The 23,940-nt window shown below is 41.4% G+C and overlaps 1 protein-coding gene across 6 annotated transcripts in view; it reads left to right on the plus strand.

Annotated features, from left to right (window-relative positions):
* Window positions 1–23,940, plus strand: part of LIN52 (lin-52 DREAM MuvB core complex component) — a 49,905-nt gene that overhangs the window by 569 nt on the left and 25,396 nt on the right. For 2 of the 6 annotated variants that reach the window (XM_075426476.1, XM_075426477.1), the window contains exons 4-5: window positions 450–516; window positions 1,628–1,711. In XM_075426476.1, the coding sequence (XP_075282591.1) occupies window positions 450–516; window positions 1,628–1,711 (151 nt within the window). Of the gene's footprint in view, window positions 1–449; window positions 517–804; window positions 933–1,627; window positions 1,712–19,321; window positions 19,574–22,385; window positions 22,512–23,940 lie in introns of those variants that run through there. The other 4 variants (XR_012764557.1, XR_012764558.1, XM_075426479.1 and 1 more) reach the window with 4 other exon arrangements.

The following is a 23,940-nucleotide window of genomic DNA, read 5'->3' on the forward strand; positions in this document are numbered from 1 at the left end:
CGCCGTCCCCCTCCCCCGCGGTGCTCGGCCCGCTATTCCCGGTTGCGGGCTTTGCGTCTTTGTTCTGTGGAGCGTCTCAGTAGTAGCCTCCGTACACGTTAGAGTAATCCCTTTGTTTTCAATATATCTTTTATAGTTTTTTTTTAATATGTTATACAACTTTCTGTGAGTGATAATTACACCTTGGCAGAAATAAAAGGCTTTAAGCTTTAGGAGACCTCACTTTTCCTACTGTCTTCGACTTGTGGGTAGTAGTGTGCTGGTTTTAACTCTTAAAAAGTCCCAGCAAAGCTAGGAAACAAGATTAAACATAAGAATATCTCTATAGGGTACCTGAAACTCTCGTATTTTTGCTGTCAGTGTAATTAGTTTTCAATATGAGGCCAGACTTTTTCATATAGTTCTAAAAATGCACTTGTCTGAGTATGAACTTTTATTTTCCAACACAGCCCATTACAAGTTCTCCTCCCAAGTGGATGGCTGAATTAGAAAATGATGATATCGATATGTTAAAGGGTGAGTACGGGCATTGTGGGCAGGAAGTAAGGTTGCCAAAGCAGGTGGGAATTTGGTACTTACTTAAGAGGCACAAAACACTTGTTCTTTGAATGTTTGGGACGTGAAGGAATGGGAAGCATTGTTGTTCAGTATTTATTTCAGAGTTTTTTTGCCCTGGATGCCCAAGTACTTGGTTTTGTTTGTTTTTTTTTTTTAATTATACTGTTGATTTGTCTTATTTCTGAAGGCAAGAGTCTTCTGCCAGTAAGCCCTGTGGCCTCAGACCTCTATCCCTTGTGTTTGCAGAATCTCCAGCTCAGGAGTGGCTTTATGCAGATGTCAGGAGCAGGCTGATTTTTCAAAACAAGTGTGCAAGAGTTGCTTGGAGCAGTGTAAAGTTACCTTCTTCACCAGTCTTTCACTGCGTAAGAGTAGTGAGTGTCTCCTGTAGTTTGAGAAGTGGCATGAGTTTTTTGGTGGGCCTCAGCTGATCAAACTTGGTGAGCAGCTTAGACCTCTGAATTGACTTGTTCAGAGATGCCCTATGCATGTGTCTTCAGTCATAGATCTGAGATCTCTGACTGAGCGGTAAGGCTGTGCGAGCAGGTTACGGAAGGGCTAGCTGGCGTGTAGATTTGCTGCATGTTACAGCTATTAGTTTGCAGTAAACATCCTTGAGCATGTTTTGCCTCTTATGTGAATTCCAGATAAACAGTTCCAAAGTGAAAGTGGGACAAATTAACTTCAACTTGCTGCAAGAAATGTGCTTAAATGCATATTATTAATGTATGGTAAACCCATTCCCGTGCATGGTCTTTTGTAGCTTGTCCAAGTAGCAGTGTGAACTTACAGGAACTTCCAAAATATGGGGCAAGTTGCTCATTGCAATGGTGGCAGATTACAGTACGAATCAGGTCCATGGCTGTCTTCTTCAGTAGAGAAAGCTGGTATTACCTTAGTGTGTTAAAAGCGGGGCTGGCATCAGCTTGAATTTTGAACATACTCTGTTTAGTGGAAGTAGATCTTGCCCGAAGTGTGACTTGAAAGTGCTCTGTGAAGTGGTAAACGGGTAAACCATCACTAGAGAGCTACAGCCAATGTTAAAACTCACGCTTTTCTTTCTTCTTAGAGTTGGGGAGCCTAACTACAGCTAACCTGATGGAAAAAGTTCGTGGTCTGCAGAACCTGGCTTATCAGCTGGGGCTGGATGAATGTAAGTGCTGTATGCAGATGTGACTGATAGCATTGCAGACTCCCAGCTTACAGCCTACCTGCGTGAGGGAAAACCTCTTAGCAGCAATACCAAGAGGTCATATGTCAATCTGGTGTTGTCTAGTGACATGTAAACTTCTGTCCAGAATTAATGTTGACTTAGATAAATGAGGTCACTTTGCTTAATTTCCCACTTGGATGCTGAAGCTGTTTCTCTTGGTACTTGTGGCAGTACTTCTGTCAGACTTCATGCACTGCCTCCACAGTGAAACTTTCACTTGTGTGTAGGATTATGCCATCACTTAGTGTTCATACTGTTTTCTGCTTCTGTAGCTGTTGTTATATTTTTTCTACACACAATTGTGACAGGAGGTAATGTCACTGAGTGCTAGAGTTGACCTTCATCCCACTTAAAAATAGCCAATTTCTATCAGTTTTTTTGAAGAAGGAGCTGCTTTCACCATCACATTTAGGACTCTATTGTTAACAGGTTGATCTAACTTTGAGGATTTCAAGAGGATTGTGTTTCTTTCCAAGCTACCTGTACATACTGACAGATTTAATTATTTCAGCTTAATTTCTCTTGCACAGACCTTAGTTGCAGTTGCTCTTGGGCTACAAAAAGCACCAAAAGTTTTAAAACTTACAGGTCTTTCACCTTCCTTTTGGTGGATGACCATACGCAGCAATAGACCTTTAGAGCCTTCCTGACTGTAAAACTAGGATATCCTAATGCTTTCTTATTAACAGATCATTAAGCCTATTTTAACACACTCCCTGCTAATTTATTTTGCTTTCAGTGCTAACATCTGTTAAGATTGTATAAAGTGTTTAGTGGAGTAGAATTTAAAATATAACAATGTAAAACTGAGTCAGATACAAAGACTGGCTGATGATTGGCTTTCTCAGTCAAGCTGTAGGCTTAAATGTCAGACAGCTTTGTCCTGCTAAATGGAGTTTAAGGAGAGCTTGAGTTACGTTAAAGCTAACAAGGTTGTTGTTTCCTTAGCAGTATTTGTTGCATATATTTCAATTTATTTTTACTGTGAACAAATAAATAGGGAAAGAAGACAAAGTGAGTGAACAATTAAATATCTGTAGTCCAACAGTTACAACTTTTAAGTCTGTAGTAACTGAAATCTTGACTTTTCAAGCTCTCCGTGGTTGTAACTTCTTGTCGCTGAAGTCTATTTTCCTTTAGGCTATAATACATAGAATGGTTTGTGTGTCGTAACACACATTTATCTTAGGAAGACTTTCACAGAAAATTAGATGTGGAGTTTGAAGAGGGCTCCTCAGGGCTGTTTTTCCCAGTACTGTCTTTTGAGTTCTTTCCTCTTACAGACTTGGGTAAGTGAGAGAGCAAGAAGAAAATTCTGAAAGATCTGTTGATTAAAGTTAAGGGACTTGTAGTTTTGGTCCAGAGGTGTTGTATTTGACTGTATCTTTGTGCACTGAAATTTAGTAGTCCCCTTTTGATGTGACTGTTAATTGAAACTGTCAAAACCAGGCTTGAAACCGCTGCTGACTGGTCTCCTGTAGATGGCAGCATGAGGCTTCGTACCGGAGTCCTGCTGCCTTTTTTTTATAAAATTGTACCGTTTCCATCATGATTCGGAGTTTGTTCTTTCCAAGATAGTGGGGTTTTTTTTGTGACATGTTTGTTCTGAACGTGCACTGTCTTTTTTACAGTACTTTAAAGTGTTTTATCTGTGCTGTGTGAGAAACAATTCTTCATTGCGTTAGCATCTTCCTTTTCCTTCCAGCTCTCCTCTTCTACACCCCATCTCAAATCATTTATATTTTCAAAGACTTCTGCTTTCGTCCAAGTTATTAATAAATTACTATGAGTGATTCCTGCAGCACTCCATGACGAATGTATCTGTTGAGTGACTTTGTAGTTACGTTGAGGTCTGTTACTGAACCAATTCACAGCACACTTCATTTTGATTTTGCATTAGAATTCATTAGGCAAAGTGACGTTTGGGACTGGGTACCTTTTGAAAAGTTCAGTCATCGAGGTACTGTTGCAACACTAAAGTTGAAATCTGAGCAACTGATCTGGCATAAGGTAGTTTGATAAAGTAATAATTACTGAATTACATGTCTTGTTTCTTAGATTCCTATAAACTGTCATACTATTTTGTCTGTATAAGCGGGCTTTCTTGACAGATTTGGAACAAATGTATTGAATGCTTTGTCCATCTTCACTGCTTTCATCTAGGAATGGTTGGATACTATTTGGATTCCACGTTCTTATGTGTCAGTCTTGCTGTCCCTAACTTTTTGGCTGTGGATTTCTCTGTTCCTCTTTTGGTTGCTTGCCTCTCACAGATTTCTGTTCTTTACAACTAACTTTGCCCCCTCTTTTCGCCCATAGGGCTATCTTTACTTTCTGCAACCCTGGCTATTTTGTTGAGTGCCATGCTGCATGGCTTCTGTGAATCAAATTAAATTGTTAATGTGTAAGTTATGTTTTCTTTTCAGTGTGTTTGACATCTGGTTTGATTTACAGTTATCCTCCACTTGTAAAAGTAGCCCTTTACGCTCACTGCTGTTTCACTGGTCTGCACTGTAAGCTGCGTATTATGTGATTTAAATAATTATATCTTAATTAGCGCAGAGTTCTGTGAAAGTTTTTCTTTATCAGATGAAACTGAATAGACTTGCCCTGCTTGGATTGTAGCAGTAAGTTCAAGAAACAGTCGACTGAAAACTTCAGAGGTGACTTTTACTGTCAGAGGTCTGAGATACAGTGAACATCATTCAGGCTGAAATAATGCTAACAGCTTCCTCCGGTATTTTATATGGGCATCTGAGGAGTCAGGCTTCTTGCCCTCTGTTATGATTTCTGTGCAGTATAGCAAGTACCTGTTTAGACTGCAGTAGCTTTATCTGATAACACATCAGTTTCTGAGCATATGGGATGATAGTGTCAAAGGAGACCTTTGACAACTGAAATGGTTAGTGCTGTTTTTGATAATGCTGTTTGCTTCCTCCTTGTCTGAGGTTTCAGTTACTGCTTTCTGAGTAAGGTAGCTGTTGATCTGTCCGGCTATGTATCTGATTCTTCTAGCTTCAGCAGCACCCAATACGTTTAGTTTGTACTTGGACAAGATAAGTTGTTTATTTTTGGTGATTTTTTTTTTTTAACCTTCGTAGTTTAAAAAGACTTCTGTTTGGCAGATACTGTGCAAATTTGTAATCTTTTTTTTAACCAAAGAGATAAGTGATCACCTTTTTAAAAAATATATTTCTGACTCATGGCCTGATCTCCTGTGTGTTCATTTACCTTTTACTAAGAATCAGGCCCTTAAACTGCAAATAAGAGATGGGCTGTCTTCCATAAATCAGAATTTCTTATTTGCACCAGTTCATTTGCTGATGACTTATCTTGAAGATCTTTCTTTTGGATCAGAAAGGCTCTCCAAGGAGATCTCTTCTTCAGATTTCCGCCTAGCATGCTAGTAGGTGGATTCTTGCTCACTCCTGTCTCTTCCTTGCCAAATACTCTTCCCTTCCTTTGCACGGAATTCACCCAAAGGATGGCCTTCCTTGAATGAAGCAGGATTTTTGTAGCATGAATGAATGATTTTTTTTTTTTTATTATTATGTACTCTCCTCTTAAAGGATAGACTATTCTTAGCTCTCTGGTTCGTGTATTTATTCTTTGCTGCAAGGTGGTTCTGGAGTTCTCCATCAGCTTCCAGGCTCAGGATCTGATATCAATAATAATAAAATCTTGTAAAAATAAATAATTTTTCAACACCTATTCTGAGGCTTGTGTTTCCTTGCCTCCTTTTTAGCTATGTACAGTTCTACCTTGTCCTCTTGCTTGTTAGTGCTTTGCTCTTTTTACTTAAGCTATCTCATTAGAGCTTCTATTTTCCTTCTGTCAAAGTGATTTTATCGGTTGGAATACGTTGAAACTATTTTTAGTATTAAAAATCCTGCTTTATATAGATTTTGCTGTCCTTGCTAATGTGGGTATTGTAAGGGTGTGTCAAGGAGCAGGGCTCAATGAGGACACTTACTTTTTATTGTTCGTGCCATTAGGGTGACTTTGGCAAGCCTAGTGTCACTGCTGAGTGCGAGATGCAGCCAGTCAGCGAGTCTCATCTCTGCTGTTGGCAGAAGTCTGGGAGAGGGGTCCAAAAAAAGGTGTAGGTATGTTGCCTTGTTACGGACTTTCCCCCCCACCCCATGTCCCTCCAGCTTTGCTTGGAGTGGGATTGTGAGCACTGCAGAATGAGGAGACCCCAGCTGACGTGGCAGGCAAGAAGGAGGTAGTTCTTATGTGGGATACCCAGTCACAGATCCTGACTCAGTGTTTGTGGCCCACAAAACTGCAACTTTCAAAACAGCTTGTGTAAATAACTGCAGATTTAGATACCTTATTCTTTTTTTTTCCACTGTATGACCCATTACAGCTTTCAGAGCAACTGGGTCAGAATTCACTTTAGAAGATTTTTAAAGTCTCAGTTGCATGAGCTAGCAGCTCTGGGAAATGTATACATTGCTGGTAGGCAAACCTGGTGTTTCATTATCCTCAATTGCAGTTATTTTGAAAGATCTACTCTGTCATCCTTTTGAATACACATATACAGAGAGGTGTATCTGAGAACTACATACATAAAGAAAAATATGTTTTTCTTAAAAAAAAAAATATTTAAAAAGGAAAATAAAAAACTTGGTTTTTTTTCCAAACTTTGGAGCAAACTGATGTATAAAAGTAACGGGTAGGATGGGGAAGTAGGAAAAGCACCATGTCACTGAAGGAATGTGGTTGTCCAGGGACTTTCTGAAGGCCTTGCTGTTGTTTCCCTGTGAATCTCTGATATTTTTCAGATAACACCTGCTATATTGGTTCAGAAGTCCTAAAAGGTGTGTGTGTGTATATATATACACACCGTGTGTCACAGCCATGTTTATAAAATCTCACTGATGCCAGAGAGATTATCTGGCTGTTATGTTATCACAGTATAGCTTCGGTGATATCACTAGTGCAAGATTTCCTGAAAAGGCTATTCTTTTTAAGCCCTAATATGTTCGTGGATATAATGGCGCTTTTGTGCAGTATCTGCCTTAAATATTAGAAAATGTGGAATAACTGACCCCACAGATGTGAATATAATTTCTAATTTCCCTGGCGGTGATTTTTTGCTAGTCTGCTGTCTTATGTTAGATTAAATTTTTATTTGGGGTTGAAGCTGTTTTGTGATTTTCCTCCTGTAAAATTAGAAATGTAAGAACGAGTGTATTATCTAATGTCAAATGCTCACACTTTCAAGAGCGATGAGATGGTTACTGCACATGGTCAACCAAGTCTCCCTATTTATAGTCTCTGTGGTTTTGTGTGCCCTGGCTTTCACTGGACTCTAGCAACTTTCCTCCTATTTTCTTTGTAACGCTGATTTATTTTATGTGTATGTTCAAGCAAATTAAATACCAAGGGTACAGTGGAAGAGCTATTTGATGCTAGCTATCAAGGGCCCAAGCATTAGATCTGGATGACCTGGGAGGTGTCAAGTGAACAGCAAAATGTTGTCAATCTTGTAGCACCACAGACTGATAAAGGAAAAGCAGCCAGGGTTTATTCTGTCAGTGATAGCTTTCCTTAATATGAAGAATGAGTAAATGACTAGGAGTTTTTAGCCTGGAGAGAGACTACCGGTGCAATATGTGGAAAAAAGATCTGTAAAACTGATTAGTGCAGAGAAAGTGTGAATAGGGAGTAACTCTTCACTGTTTTTCATAGTACAGGAGCCATAAAGAATAAACTAGCGTCTCAGGACAGACAAGAGGAGATATTTGCACTATGCATTAAAGTCAGAACTCATCGCTGCGGGAGGTTGTGGGCACTGAGTTTATCTCACTCAGTAAATGAGACAAATTATTGGAAGACAAGTCTATCCAGAGTGTCTGACCATAGAGAAGTCACTAGTGGCTTGGAAATCTTGGAGATGTAGAAAGCTGGGAGAAATTACTAGGCAGGTACAGCTATGTGCTTCCCTGCTCTTACACTCTTCTGTAGGCATTTGCCATCGGCATGTCAAAGTCAGAGTGGTGGGTCGGAGGCACCTTTTGTTTGACAGTGGGGTCATTTTGTTTGTTTATTTTAGTAGTAGGCTAGACTGCATGGTGGTTGAGCAACTGCTACCAGAAATCACCGAGGTGTCCTCATAATGGAGAGACCCTTCCAGAGACAGCAAGAGATGGATGGGCACATGAATGAGCAACAGCTTCCTTCCTCCCAAGTTAAGCTGTCCTTGGCTGTGAATTGTAGTCCTCTGCAGCCTCACCAGCCTCTGAAATTTCTGGAAAAATCATAAGGGAGTCCTTCTGAGCTCCAAGCTGTTTACAGATTGCCACTCTTTCTCAGATTGGTAGTCTTTGGTTTTTCATTTCTCTCGGATAAATGCTGTCTGTCGTGATCTCTTGCCTGCAAGTTCATTTTCTTTGTGGGTTTGGAGGGGTAGAGTAGTTCCATATTTTTTCTTTCATCAGGATTTAACTAACATACTTGAAACATAAATACTTAGTTCTGCCTGTGATGCTTGCAGGCTGCTCTTGACATGGATAATATCAAAGCTAGGATAGCTTTCTCTACATAGAATCACAGAACCACAGAATGGTAGGGGTTGGAAGGGACCTCTGTGGGTCATCTAGTCGAGCCCTCCTCCCGAAGCAGGGTCACCTACAGCAGGCTGCACAGGACCTTGTCCAGGTGGGTCTTGAATATCTCCAGAGAAGGAGACTCCACAACCTCCCTGGGCAGCCTGTTCCAGTGCTCAGTCACCCTCAGAGGGAAGAAGTTCTTCCTCATGTTCAGACGGAACTTCCTGTGCTTCAGTTTGTGCCCATTGCCCCTTGTCCTGTCACTGGGCACCACTGAAAAGAGTTTGGCCCCATCCTCCTGACACCCACCCTTGAGATATTTATAAGCATATATTAGGTCCCCTCTCAGCCTTCTCTGCTTCAGGCTGAACAAGCCCAGCTCCCTCAGCCTCTCCTCGTAGGGGAGATGTTCCAGTCCCCTCACCATCCTTGTAGCCCTCCACTGGACTCTCTCCAGCAGCTCCTCATCTTTCTTGAACTGGGGAGCCCAGAACTGGACAGAGTACTCCAGATGGAGCCTCACCAGGGCAGTGTAGAGGGGAAGGAGAACCTCCCTCGTCCTGCTGGCCACACTCTTCTTGATGCACCCCAGGATCCCACTGGCTTTCTTGGCAGCCAGGGCACACTGCTGGCTCATGGTTAACCTGTCATCCACCAGGACACCCAGGTCCCTCTCCACAGAGCTGCTCTCCAGCAGGTCCACCCCAAGCCTGTACTGATGCATGGGGTTGTTCCTCCCCAGGTGCAGGACCCTGCACTTGCCCTTGTTGAACCTCTTCAGGTTCCTCTCTGCCCAACTCTCCAGCCTGTCCAGGTCTCACTGAATAGCAGCACAGCCTTCTGGTGTATCGACCACACCTCCCAGTTTGGTGTCATCAGCAGACTTGCTGGGGGTACATTCTAACCCTTCATCCAGGTCGTTGATGAAGTTAAACAAGACTGGGCCCAGTACTGACCCCTGAGGGACACCACTAGTTACAGGCCTCCAACTAGACTCAGCGCCACTGATGACAAGCCTCTGAGTTCTGCCATTCAGCCAGTTCTCTATCCACTTCACCGACCACTCATCCAGCCCACACTTCCTGAGCTTCCCTAGGAGGATGTTATGGGAGACTGTGTCAAAAGCCTTGCTGAAGTCAAGGTAGACAACATCCACGGCTCTCCCTTCATCTACCCAGCCAGTCATGCCATCGTAGAAAGCTATCAGATTGGTCAGGCATGATTTCCCCTTGGTGAATCCATGCTGACTACTCCTGATAACCTTCTTTTCCTCCACTTGCTTGATGATGACCTCCAGGATAAGCTGCTCCATCACCTTTCCCGGGATGGAGGTGAGGCTGACCAGCCTGTAGTTCCCTGATTCCTCCTTCTTGCCCTTTTTGAAGATTGGAGTGACATTGGCCTTTCTCCAGTCCTCGGGCACCTCTCCTGTCCTCCAGGACCTCTCAAAGATGGTGGAGAGTGGCTACACAGTTGAACGTGAATTCATTCATTGAATTGTTTGGTTAGTTGGATTCTTTTTTTTGTCTTTTGATGCTGATTGTAGGTGGGATATGTTTAAATCGGGGGCTCCATCTTTGATGGACTGAACTTGTATTATCTATCAAACTAAAAAACAGGGCATTAAACTTGAACTTTGTGTGTATTGTTGAATTAGAATCAAAATAAGGAAAGGAGGGAGGACAATGTAACCTCTTACTGAAACATCCCTTTTCTGTAAGGGATTGTCTTGTCTAGGAATGTCTACGTGCACTACCAACATGCAGCCTTTAGGCTGCATGCAAAACGTCTGGCCTTTGTACCTGAACAGGCTTATATCGATGATGTAGTTGATTAGATAAAAATATTTCGTGACCGTAACTACTTTGTCTTTAGTTCTGAGTCAGTCAACACAGAGGCTTTTTAAGCTCTGAAGCCTTAGTTTCACGTTTGTAAATATATGCCCCCGCTTCCCGCAGTACAGTTGCGTAGTGTCTTTTCTGGTTGCCTAGTGCCTTTTGTGGTCTGTATGTGCACTTGTTTGTAACAAAATGTTTCAAGTTTTTAAATTTGTAGGAAATCAACATATCAACAGGTATGTGTAAGTAAAGAGTGTTTTAATATTTGGGGTGTCAGTGGGGTGTGTGTCTCATGGCGTCTTCTGAAATCTCTTGTTGGTCCATTTTAGTAAAAGCTGCATGTCCACTTTCTGTCTGGGAAGTTGCATGAAAAAGTGAACTGAATTCTTACGGTTTTCTGTTAGCCATAATGAGTTTTCGGAATCTATGTAGACTAGCAGACTCTTCCCTGAACGTGAACTCTTTCCATATTTCTGTGGAGAGGTAGACTACCTAAAGTGTTTTGGTGGAAAAGAGAACTGACTTTTGGTGAAGGAAGAAGGAAATAAAGTGAAAGAGGATCATGTGATCTGGATCCAAATCTAGATCCCACAGCAGGAGACTCGGTGCCAGCTGTTAGGAAAATAGAGCAATGTTCTTAACATTTTGACTGCTGACAAAAGAGTGAGGAGGATGCTCACTTTGTTAAAAGCTGGCACCTCCAAAGGTATAGTACTCTAGCACTAGTGTGTGTATTAATCTGAAACAAGAAGGAAGAAAATATGTTTTGGAATTGCCTACATTGTTTTAAATATGTTGGACTCAGAAGAGATCACTGTAGGCCAAGTCTAGTGCTCATTATGTCCTTAAACTTATAATACACAGTTTATTTACTCTTGCAAGGTGAGCTGTCCTGCATGGGAGGAAGCAGTCTGAGGTGCGTGTACTTCAGTTATTTCTGCTCTGCTTAGAATATTCTTTGCAGCAACGGTTTTTTTTCTTGGTTAGTTTCTACATTCCATACCTTGTTGAATGAATCTTCATCATGTTTCAGTTTTGCCTGGAAGCATATTTCTCCCTTATTTTGTTATTTAGTACTGTGTTTGGCAAGGACTTTATGTGAAATAGTATACTTCATGTACTTCAAAGCCTGAAGGCAGAGTTTTATAGCTGGACAACAAAATTATGCTCTTTGGACACTGGGTTTGTGTAATATGCAGTTAGCTTAAGGATTTACTTAGCGGAGTTAGTATGACTTCTCCCAGAAATGTCTCACATTTTGGGTCATTCATTTGTGGGTTAGGAGATGACCACAGAGCTTTTCAGAAACTACACAATCAGTTGAAATAGTTGTTTTTGTTTTCCTTAGTAAGAAAAAAATATGGAGGCTGTTTTCAGTTTACGTTCATTGTAATTCTTGGTCCTTATTTGGTTGTTTCAGAGAGGTGAAAAGAATGCTTACGTTGTCCATTAAGTGTTTATATAGCCCTGTCACCGTGGTGTCCAGGCTGCTATGATTTCCATGTAAAACCTTGGCCTTTCTCCTGATTCTCTTTATACACCCCTCCTACACTGTAGATCTGCTGCTTCATTTTGATGCACAGCGCTATGGTAAGAGATACTCTGCATCTGCAGAGGGACGAGGAAACTGCCTTTCCTTATACTGCTCTCTGGGTGGCTTATTTACAGGCAGGATTCTTCCGAGGCAGCTCCTGTTGGAAGAGCAAGACATCAGAATGCTGGCATGAAATTGCCATTCATACGTGATCTGTGAATTAGCTAATTTTGACATGTAGGTGGTTAAGATGTGATTACAGTCACAGGAGTCACGACCTCAACTTTCTATCATCTCCATTGGCTTGTGCCCTGGTTTGGAAGTGAAGAAGGTATAGGAAGTTTTAATTGTACCTGTGTGATTTATCCTCAGTCAGCTCTTTAATTTCTTCTGGCTGTCTGAGGTTTCCGACACGCTGTAAATTTCTCCAACTTTTTCATTATCTGCAATTTCTTTATGACTCATGAATCGGAGTGGAGAGAGAGTGTGGATTTACAGCAGAGATAAACATGTCCATAAAGTCTGTATCTGTGTCAGTAATTGTACTGCTGTCAGTGACTGTCCTGTTTTACAGGTCTCTCTTGGGAGAGGAACATGCTTTGCTACCAGTGTCAGAGAAGTGTTCGCTTTGATTTGCATTAACTTGCCAGGAGATTAGGTTGTGATGGTGAGGATGGAAATTGAGTCTGGACCTTGGCTGCTATTGTTTTTTTAAAATAAGTGGGTGTGTGTTTCAGTTGCACACTATGTGCAGGAAAAAAAAAGCAGGTCCAGACTGTTGTTAAATACAAAATCAGGGAGATAGTCTACTGATGATATCAAATGTGATACTACCCATATGCATAAATTGTGCATTCTTACCATAAAACAAATGCTGTATCTAGGTAACTGTCATATACGGAAAAAATACTGCATGGATCCTTAGGGTGTTCTCTGTCTGCTGGTGAAGTAGAATAAATATTACTCTAAGCTTCAAGAAATTTCTGCATCTTCACCTTCTTCCCCCTCCCCTTACTCTGAGGGGAAAAGGCTAGTGTGGATTTCGATGGCGAGTACTAATGCAGCATCCTAGTCTCCAGGCACTGATGACTCTGCTGCAGAAGGAGGTGTGTACTGCTGGAGTTTGAGAAAAGAGGAGAAAATCTCTAGAACTCTCCTAAATGTGTCAAAAGTTCAATTTTCTGCAGTTTCTCGTTGCTTTTGTTTTCCATTTGATGCATGTTGATATCTGCGTACGTGGTATCTTCTGTTTTTAGATTATATAGTTTGGGTTGGATTATTTTGTCTGTGACTTACTAATTTTTTGTTATAGTAAGAAGGTAATTATTTCACAGAATCGTAGGGGTTGGAAGGGACCTCTGTGGGTCATCTAGTCGAGCCCTCCTCCCGAAGCAGGGTCACCTAGAGCAGGCTGCACAGGACCTTGTCCAGGCGGGTCTTGAATATCTCCAGAGAAGGAGACTCCACAACCCCTATGGGCAATAGGTCCAGTGCTCTGCCACCCTCAGAGTGAAGAAGTTCTTCCTCATGTTCAGATGGAACTTCCTCTGCTGCAGTTTGTGCCCGTTGCCCCGTGTGCTGTTGCTGGGCACCACTGAAAAGAGTCTGGCTTCATCCTCCTGACACCCACCCTTAAGATATTTATAGGCATTTATAAGGTCCCCTCTCAGCCTTCTCTGCTTCAGGCTGAACAAGCCCAGCTCCCTCAGCTTTTCCTTGTAGGGGAGATGCTCCAATCCCCTCATCATCCTCGTAGCCCTCCGCTGGACACTCTCCAGTAGTTCCTCATCTTTCTTGAAGTGGGGAGCTCATAACTGGACACAGTACTCCAGATGGGGCCTCACTAGGGTGGAGTAGAGGGAGAGGAGAACCTCCCTCGTCCTGCTGGCCACACTCTTCTTGATGCACCCCAGGATCCCACTGGCCTTCTTGGCAACCAGGGCACACTGCGGGCTCATGGTTAACTTGTCATCCACCAGGACACCCAGGTCCCTCTCCGCAGAGCTGCTCTCCAGCAGGTCCACCCCAAGCCGGTACTGATGCATGGGGTTGTTCCTCCCCAGGTGCAGGACCCTGCACTTGCCCTTGTTGAACTTCATCAGGTTCCTCTGCGCCCAACTCTCCAGCCTGTCCAGGTCTCACTGAATAGCAGCACAGCCCTCCGGTGTATCCACCACTCCTCCCGGTTTTGTGTCAACAGCAAACTCGCTGATGGTACACTCTGTCCCTTCATTCAGGTCTCACTGAATTGTTTTTAAATAGTCAAAGTGACTGTAAAAACCTAAATTTCCATTATGTCAAGTATGCATTGAGACCCCCAGATGCAGCTGATGGAATGTTTTTAAGTCTGATGGACACCTTTTGCAGAAGGGAGGTTATCGTAAACAATGTAAACTCTGTGATTTTGTAGATAGCTTTTAAATGTGCATGGTTGTAGGAGTGTTAGAAATGCTAAGATGACATCTGCCATTGCATGGTGGTTAATTCTGGAACCTGATGTTGGAAATACAAAGGGGAGCTTTTTGAGTGTTAAGACGGTGCCCGTCTAGCTCTGGTCACTGAATTTCCAAAGTTATGTATACGGACCGTGTGCTAAGTGGCCCGATAACTGGCAGATAACTGTGGCCTTAGAACTGCTGTTGATCTTGAGTGATGCTCAATGCAACAGCAACATGCTAAATAAAAGCTGAGTTACTACAAGATGCTTTTTACCTGATCTTTATTGAAATGTCTCTCTTATTTTCCTTTTCTCTCCTCCTCCTCCTCTACTTATCTACATCCCCATACCGAGTCAGTGGATCTGATTTTTTTAAAACAAAGGTCACCTCTGAAAGGTACTTCAACCAGGATGTATTACTTGCTTTTTTAAAAAAATAAAAAATAAAGAAAAAACCCCGCAAACACAGAAAAAAAAAACACCCAAAACTTTTGTGTTATACCATGGTATTCCGTTCTAAAAATATCTCTTCTGAAGGTTCCCTTGGCTCCTATAGTTTGTTTGATAGTAGGGAGAAGTGCTGCAATAGTTTGATCCTTTCTGGAAAAGAGTTTTTGAGTTTATGTTGATAGAGTGAAGGTTGATCTAGATACTTCCTGTGTTTGAGAGAAGGGAGATTTTCCAGTGTCAGTGGGGAGGAAGAGATCGGGTTAATGTGGAGACTGACTGACCAAAGTGCTTTGAAGACTGAAATCATTCATCTGATGCATCACCATTAGCTTTTGCAGAATTTTTGGTATGCTTCCTAAAGCAGTAATTTGTGCTTTGTGAGGACATCTGGAGTATTAGCATTGGTCAGGCAAGCAGTGGAGCACATTGTGCAACCACAAGAGCGGCTGTACAGTCTCTGTTATTTTCCAGATCTGACGGAATAAAGCCTTAAGCAACATAATCTGACCCCATAATTGACCCTACTTTGAGTAGGAGACCTCCTGAGCCTTTGTAACCTGGATCATCCAGTGATTCGATGATTCTGTTATCTAAGATCCTTTCTAGAAGTAAGCTAATTCAAAGCCCGCATTTCCCAATCCTGGCTGGATGCAGCACTAGCACAGTTGATGCAGCTCATGAACTCTGAGCAGGAGATCTCAGATGCAACTGCATGGTCTGCTTCTGTGTGAGCAGCCTGATTAGAAACCTAAGGATTCTTGTATCGCACTGATGGCTTTCATGCGTTTTGGGAATGGTGAATGGACTTCCAAATACATTCATCCACAGAGCTGATTATGAGTCTGTGCAACTTGGGCTGGGGAGCCTGTTTTTCTATGTGGGGAGATCGAATCATCAGTATCATTCTTTAAGCAGAAGAAGAGAGTGGTCCTCAGCATACACAGAGGTTCTTGTATGTCTCAGCTCAAATGAACAGTGAAGCCACTATAATCTGTCTAGACAAGCAAGGGGTCAATGGGGCTTGACTGAAGAGCTTTTAGCCACAAAAGTAAAGGAATGGGCTGTCACATTAAAGCATTTCTACCTGCCACATGCTTGGCACAGAAAGAAACATGACTACAAACAAAATGTTCTTACATTATGCTGTCAGAAGCCTATTTTTTGCTACTCTGATTCTGACAGGATAACTTGTAGACTACTGTCAGTGGAGGAATTGAGGCTGGGGAAAAGTTTGATCAAGCATAAGGTTATGTGCATTTTTCCATTACAGTTTAAAAACACAAAAATGCCAAACAAATCTCAGGAGATGCGCTGACAGGGACTCTCAAACCTTTGCAACTGGTCTGTATTTATTATTTAAAATTCTTTTGCCATCTATACCTTTAGCCAATTAAAACTTCTCTGTTTCTTCTGTGTTAATAGAACATTTCCTCTGAATTTACAAATATTGGAAAGATTATCCCTCTATCACCTCTGTCTGAAATGTTTTCCTGTAAATTTTGGCTTGTTGCAGGAGTGAAGAGAGACTTTTCTTCCTCAGTAAGGGTAGCTGGACCTATTTGCAGAGCAGCAGCTGATCCTAGTGAAAATCAGACTAGACTGTGACTTTGGAGACCTTGGTTCAGTTTCTGGCACTACCACTGTTCTGCCTGGTCAGTTTATTTGCCTGCTCATGTGTCCATATTTCCCCAGCTATAAGGTGGAATTCACAGTAGCTTTCTTTTGCAAGACATTGGAAAAATCACAGATTTTTAAAAATAGCATATAAATCCTTTATTATTAAGTATCCTATCCTGTATGCTGTTTGTTGTTGTCCTCTGCTTGCTGCTGTTATATGCCACAGGAAGGCATCATTAGAATATTGTGTATGTTGTCAGTAGGAGTAAAATGAGACTGTGGTGATGAAACAGATGCTAATATCAAGTGCTCTTCAGCCTGAGACCCAAGCAAGGTAACTAAGAAAAGCAAACCTATTCTCAGCTGTTTATAGACATTGTCTATAAAAATATTTCTATTTGCAAGCAGCATAAAGGTTAAAAATCATTAATATGTATCTGTACTAATACCAGAGATTATTTACCTGCTTGGTGGCACGTGCCCTGCTAGCTCAGAGGCAGTTGTTACTCAGTGTGTAGGGATCAGTCTCACTGTTCTGTTCAGCCAGCACTTGGGCTTTGAGAAAGGAAATAAGGTGCGTTTGTCAAATAGACTGAACATATGTTGGTGGATATTGCTATGTTCTCTTTCAGTTTTCTCTGTTTTGGATCAGGTGATACTGCATACAAGGCTACGTGAAAAATCCCCTAGCATTTTGTTGCTTTATTGAGTGGTTTCAGTCGTTCTGAGCATGAAGTCTTCTGAACGATCGATGGTGGACTTGCCACCCTACCTCTTGCATCTCTGGTAAATGCAGCTCTGTCTAGTGCTGCTAGACCGAGCCTGATAGTATCTGTCTCTTATTGCCTCATTAACTTGTGAGCATTAGAACAAGATAAAAATGCCCTAAAGCCTCTTATCTGATGATTGTTGTAACCTTCTGAGTGCCATTAGTTTAAGTTTGCAATCAAATGCTTCCCCTGGGTATAAGGAGCGCTGATTAAACCTGAAGTGCCCCAGAGGCCTTTACAGCTGTCATGGGGGCGGTAGCTGCCCCTCTCCGAAAGGGAGAGCAGGGTTGGAGGTCCTGGTGGGGCGGCCGCGCTGCAGACCTCCACGTGGCTGCCCCAGCTGCTCTGCTTTGCCTAATGAATTGTTTTACAAGGAGAGGCTGGATATTGTCATCACAAGCTGCCTTCCCCGGGGACTGAAGCCAGCCTGATAATGACTAATGTTAGTGATAGTAATTGAAGTGTGATGGCTCTCCAGGGACTTGCACACGCGTAGAGCTGTCAGGCACTTGTGGCTGGTACAGTCCCATGAATACCTCTGAAATGCTTTTTAATTGCTTGACTTTCATAACTAGTTCATATATATCTCCTGTAGAAATATACATTTTATGGGGGGAGGGAAAAGAAGCTGAGGACTCTGCTGTGACCCTTGGTTTACACTTGTAGTTTACTACCCTGATGTGTTTCTAATGAGGACGGCTGTGTGCTCTTGGTGTGGATCAGCTTGGTGTCTGTGCACAGGCATGTCCAACTGATTTCAGCTGAACATACCTTTTTTAGGTCTGAGCTCTGTCGTCTGTGATACCGGTCCTTGATGCATGGAGATCGTACTTGATTATAAAAGAAGGCAATAAGTTTATTTCAGCGTATCAAAGGATCACTGGTATTAATAGCATGGAACTAGTGATAGCTATTTGCATTTTGTTAGATGTTGGAAACTTGATGTAAGACAGAATAAAGATCTTGTAAAAATGTAGCACGTCCATGTGTCCCAACAGGACTAGAGTTGATGGCCGTGAACTTTTGGATGTTTAGGACACAGAAGTGACCAATCTATATTAACTAGAGTCGTGTTTGTGTTTTTTTCCTGAAAACTTTCTCCTTTAGAAATACATTGTTGAATATAGCAGCGGGCTTGAGATAAAAATAGCTGGAATGGGAAACTGTACTCCTCACTTCCAGGATAGCCATTTTGTGTGTGTGGTGTGTGTGATTTGTTGTTGTTTGGGTTTGTTGAAGTGCTGTGTTGACCTTGGCAGATGAAACTCACTGGGTTAAGTGAATGTTTTCTGCTAGTAACAGCATAGAATGCGACATTGTAGCAATTCAGGAAACAACTCTTGACAGGACTATGAGAATTGCCATACTCTGTCCAATGCTCTTGTAGTATCTTGCCCCTGACAGTGGACTTTGTCAGGGTGAAGAGCTACTCGCTGTTCTGCACAATCGGAGAGGAGCAGGCAAAGGAAAGCTCCCCAGCAGAAGCTGGTGTATTCCCTGAAATGTGAAGCTTGTACAGCTGTTTGTATTGAAAATTTACCTATTTCTACACTCTTGTATAATATTTCTTCAGGATCTTGTTGAATTGAACAATATAATGTCCTATGATTTTTAAGTAAAGAGCTAATAACTTGAGTACATGAAAGCTTAAATTTTGCCCCCAGCTATATCCATTGCTCTAATAATGCAAAACTTTATCTCCTTGCAAATTTTGCGTTGCTTTTATTACCTCTTACAGATTTCTTTAGACTGATTTCATTATTGTTTGTGTTGGTTTTTTCTTAATTTCTATACAGTTTGAAAATGAAAGGGCTTCTCGTGTATGAAGTAATTGGATCTGGTGTGATATTGTTGTACTGGACTGAGAGATCTTGTGGCTTACTTTGCTACTTGTAAGGCTGGTCTTTTCTGAGAGTCTATAAAGTGAAAATAACAGGTCTCCTCTTGTCTCATTGCTGGCTTGGAAAGAGGAAGAATTAAATTCATATTGCTACTACTTGAGGAAGCTGTGAGAGGATGGATTTATTCACAAAGCTGAGTGACCAAGAGGGAGAGCTTGGAAAAGAGATAGGAAAGGGGAGACCTTGCCAAATGGAAAGCGTTTTCTTCACGCTAGTTGTTGAGGGTGCTTGGAAGTATGTATTCACCAGATGCCTACCATTTGCCTAATACTGAGAGATAAAAGGATAGACTGGCTGAAGGTAGGGTTTTTAATACTAGATCGATCATGAGACTATGGAACAGATGTACAAGGTCAGGCAATAAGACAGAAATGTGCAGGGAGGGGAAGGGAATGAACTTAATTTTTTGGTACTAAATCTTGTTTTTGTTTCATCTCTGGTTTTAGGTGACTCGGTCCAGCCCACTCTGAAGTCAGTGTGAAGTATCTTAATAAATTCAGGATGAGTTAAAATAGGTGATAGTAATGTGTTCCAGCAACTTTATGGATTTAAGCATTGAAAACCGTGTTTTGTTGCTCTTACTTGGATGTTACTCCGTAAGTGTAGGTGTGTCTGGTTTCTGGCCTAGGGACAATCTTCTGACAAGACTAGAATTTAAAGAAAGCCATTCTCCAACTCTTCTGGAGCATCCTAAAAGGCCACTCTAGGAGACTGAGCTTGTAAATGAGACCTAGCCTGAGCTGTGGGAAAGAGGTACAGTTTAGAAGGTCACAAAAAGAATTTTTATCATGTAGCTAGGAGGCTTCTGTGAATTAATTTCTTGTCTGAATTATCTTGTTTAAAAACTAGGGATTTTTTTGGAAAAAAAAAAATAATCATGTCTCACTAAACCAAATTCATAGTGATTGAGAATGTACTACATATCTGTTGCTTACTTCTCTATTAATAAGTCCAACTCTTGATTCTAATGTGTATTGGTCTGGGTGCTGAGGCATTTTGATTTGTCTGTGTACAGGAGGGTTTTGCTGTGGCTTTTTGAGTTCTAGCTGGAGATCAAAAAAGGGTGCTTAACGCCATTGCCAGCAAACGCACTAACTCTTCTCATCATATTCAGTGCAAGTTCGTTCTTCACCTCCCCCCTCCAGTGAAGTGCTGGCTCTTAGAAATTTATTTTGGTAATAAAACATTACTTTATACTTGCCCATGAAAGCATGTTTGAAGGCTGTTTGTGGATTCTTTAAAGTGTCCAAGAGATTGTTCCCTGAGGACACTGCAATTTCATATAATAATTAAGCAGGATGAATTAACACGCAGAAAGTTAAGCTCCTAACTTTCAGTGGTTAACTTAGGCTCTTAAAATGTGAAACCAAACCTGTGGTTGGTGTGCTGTACTTCAGTTGTCAGTCCCAGAAATGTTATGGATGGATGGGTTTTGGTTGTGAGAAAATGAGTGGGTTTATTCTTTCAGAATTTTTATTCTTGCAGAAATTTTTTGTCACAATGAGAAGAGAATAAAGTTGTGTTTACTGCTTTTCACGGTTGTAAGTCTTGACAGTAAAGCTAAAGGATATAGTTCAGTTATTTTCCTGTGATTTATCTTACAACTTTTTACTGTAATTGGGGAGATGGGGATAGGAAACTCCATGCTGCGTAAGTAGAGATTTTCAGTTCCTAATTTAGTTTTGAGGAAATGTTTTTACCGATTGGTTGCTACAGCACATGAGTGGAGGTAATTGAAAGGCATCTAATGTCTGATTAAGCAGATTTTACTTGTATATTGTTTTGAGCACTGTTTCAGTGAAAGCTAGTGAAGCTTATAAGTAAGTGCAGCAGAATATATTTTCTGTGTAGATGTTATTTTGCATTGATAGGGCATTTTCATATGGAGACCTTTCTGTGCTACAAGGCATATATCCACATATTGTTTAAACTGCACAAAATGCCAATTGTCAGTATACACTGTCATGTAAAATCTGACTTTCCAGGTATTTGGTGATGTTTTACAAACACCTGTATTATAAATAATACAAGTCTCTCATGAAGTCCTATGAGGACAGGCTGAGAGAGTTGGGCTTGTTCAGCCTGGAGAAGAGAAGGCTGCGGGGAGACCTGATTGCAGCATTTCGGTACTTAAAGGGAGCCTATAGGAAAGATGGGGACAATCTGTTTAGTAGAGACAACAGTGATAGGACGAGGGGTAATGGTTTTAAACTAAAACAGGGTAGGTTTAGGCTAGATATAAGAAAGAAATTATTTACAATGAGGGTGGTGAACCACTGGAACGGGTTGCCCAGAGAGGTAGTGGAGGCCCCATCCCTGGAAACATTCAAGACCAGGTTGGACAGGGCTCTGAGCAACCTGGTCTAGTTAGTGGTGTCCCTGCTTGCTGCAGGTGGGTTGGACTAGATGACCTCTAGGGGTCCCTTCCAACCCAAAACTTTCTATGATTCTAAGTCCTTGGACAACTTCTTCAAAACCTGTTGTTACATTTTAAAGCTTTCTAGGTTCAGTGGCAATTCAACAAACTTTAGCTGCTATTTTTGTTAAATTAAAACGTGACTTCTGTTTTCTTGCTGTAGGGTTTCATCTCTGTTGTACTGAACCAGATAATATCAGGTTTGGTCAGTAGCTGGAGTGGAATCCATGGAGAGCCCTGGTGTTGCAATAAGCAGCACTGGTGCCCTTCTCTTGGTGGGTTGCTGAACTGTTATCCTGTGGTAGCTCTAGTGGGCTCTCTGCTGTTGGAAATGTAACATTTCCAATGAGTTATATGACAAAGGTCTTAATAACCTATTGGTCATTAAAGAACTCATAACACTTTTTTTGCAAATGCTGACCTCATTGTCATCAGCAAAATACAGCATATGCAATTAGAATCTAATTTTCTCCAGTGTCAATTAGAGTACCATTTTTGTTCTGAACTGTGTTCTGCTCTGTATGTAAATGGCTGTCATTTAAATTGCAGCATGTAAGTAGTGTAGGAAATAATTTTTGTGTATGCGATTTGCGAAGTTCCTTGTGTAAGTCATGAGAAGTATGATGTTATCAGCACTGACTGTATGTGCAAGAAAGGCAGGAAATAATTATCCTAGCCTTTATTGTAGATATGCAGTTTGTTACTGTAGTAACCTTAGAAGTATATGAGCATTGTTATGGGAGCGTTAGAAATAAACGTGTAAGATGGATGACTAGATGAGATGGGATGAAAGTATGAACAGTAATTTTTAGCAGAGCAATAGGCATTTGTCATCAAGTTGTATCAAGTAGCATTTAGAAAGGAAGGAATAGCTATGTAATACTTTTGGGTTTTATTTCCAGGCCCTGCCTTTGGGTGTTACAAGGGACAGGAATCCCAGTTCTGCGTTGGTGGATGTGCAGTATCATGCTGGGTGGACTGGGTGTTCTGTATCAGACTTGGTTACATTAAAATGGTTAGTCTGAAAATGAGTCAAGCAGTTAAAGATTAATGCCATGTTCTCCGTTGTAACACTAAATTCTGTTCTCTCACAGTTTTGTAGGTTTGCCTTTCCTTATACGTGGTTTTGTCCTCAGAGTGCATTGTGTAAGGGAAGCTGATGGCTTGGAAAGCTAGCTGGTGGCGTTTGGGGGGTTGGCATGCAGAGAAGAATGCAAGGCGGTTCGGTAGGTAAGCCAAGCCCTTTCGATGCATGTATGCACTAACATAAGCAGCAGTGTGTAATAATTTCAGTGCTAATGCTGATGTCTGAAACATAGCCAAGGAAGAAATATTTACTGGCATGAGTGACAATGGTTTGCATCTCCTGGAGCAATTGTGTTATGTTCAGAAAGCCAGTGCTGCATTTCTTTCACTCAGTTGTGTTTTGAAAGCTGTGAAGACTAGAAATAACTAGAAATAATACCTGTGAAAACTAGAAGACTAGAAACAACATCTGTGAAGACTAGAAATGACTGCAATGTGATTATAGCTTATATTCTCCAACATGTTTGGGCAGCGTGGGTTGGACGTCTGTTATGGATGGTGCTGCAGTTTCCTGTATGATAAGGAGCTTAGGTCTTGAGGGGATGAAAATAACGTTGAGTTTGATGCTCCATGAGCTCCCCAGTAAGAACATGCACAAGTGTCCTGCTTTACCTGCTCAGCGGTGAGTTCTGTCTTGTGTACTCTGCAAAGCTGTCGCTTGAAATCACCGTTGTGAATTTACTACTGAAGGGGGAAAAGGTGAAGTATGACCAGATTCAGGAAGGGAGCAGGTTGTTTTATTTTCACTGGTAGCATTTGCAGTTCCCCAAGCAAGAGGGCTGGAGAAACGGGCTGTTGAGAGCCACATCTTCATTAGATGTTGAGGCCTGTTGTAAAATCCTGTGATGTCTGCCAGTTGTGCCAGTGTGGAAATTCTCCTTGTACAGTGGAGGAAGGGTACTCAGAAATCTTTCCTGTGAATTCTGTTTTTTTCCCTTCCTCTAGGAGCTCCTTTTCATAGTGGGAAAAATACACTGAATTACCCTTGTTTGCATAAAACACAAAGTAGTAGCAATTAAGCTATTGATTACTTTTTCGGGCAAGGAAAAGATGCATCTTCCAGGATTTGTTTCCCCATGCCATCTCTGAGTTCAGACACCCGCAACACATGAGTTCTGGTCATAGATGAATTCAAACGCTCACTCCTCCTAGCATTTTGGATGTATTTATTGCATGTACTACATCTTTTCATGTCTGACCACTGTAATTTGAGAGGAAATAGTATCTTTTTTATTCAAGGCTATGGGTTGTACTAGTTTAGTTGAAGTGGGGATTTTTTTAATCGGGTTTAGTACACTAGTAAAATTTTTGTGTAATGAGATCTTAAGCAAATTAAAACCTTATATGCAACTATTGAGCTTGTGCTTGTAAATTCAGAGGATAAACGTAAGTGTAGCCAGTTTTAAACTACATGGGATTTTGGATTGTTATCTGAAATATATTTTCAAGTAATTGTGACTGAACTGAAATAATTTGAGACACACAATGTTGTGGAGTGGCATCCACATCCTCCATTATTTGTGCTTTGACTTGTTAGTTTTGAATAGTTTCCTAGTCAGTTAA

This window comes from Opisthocomus hoazin, chromosome 7 (genome assembly GCF_030867145.1).
Source record: "Opisthocomus hoazin isolate bOpiHoa1 chromosome 7, bOpiHoa1.hap1, whole genome shotgun sequence".
Lineage (NCBI taxonomy): Eukaryota > Metazoa > Chordata > Aves > Opisthocomiformes > Opisthocomidae > Opisthocomus > Opisthocomus hoazin.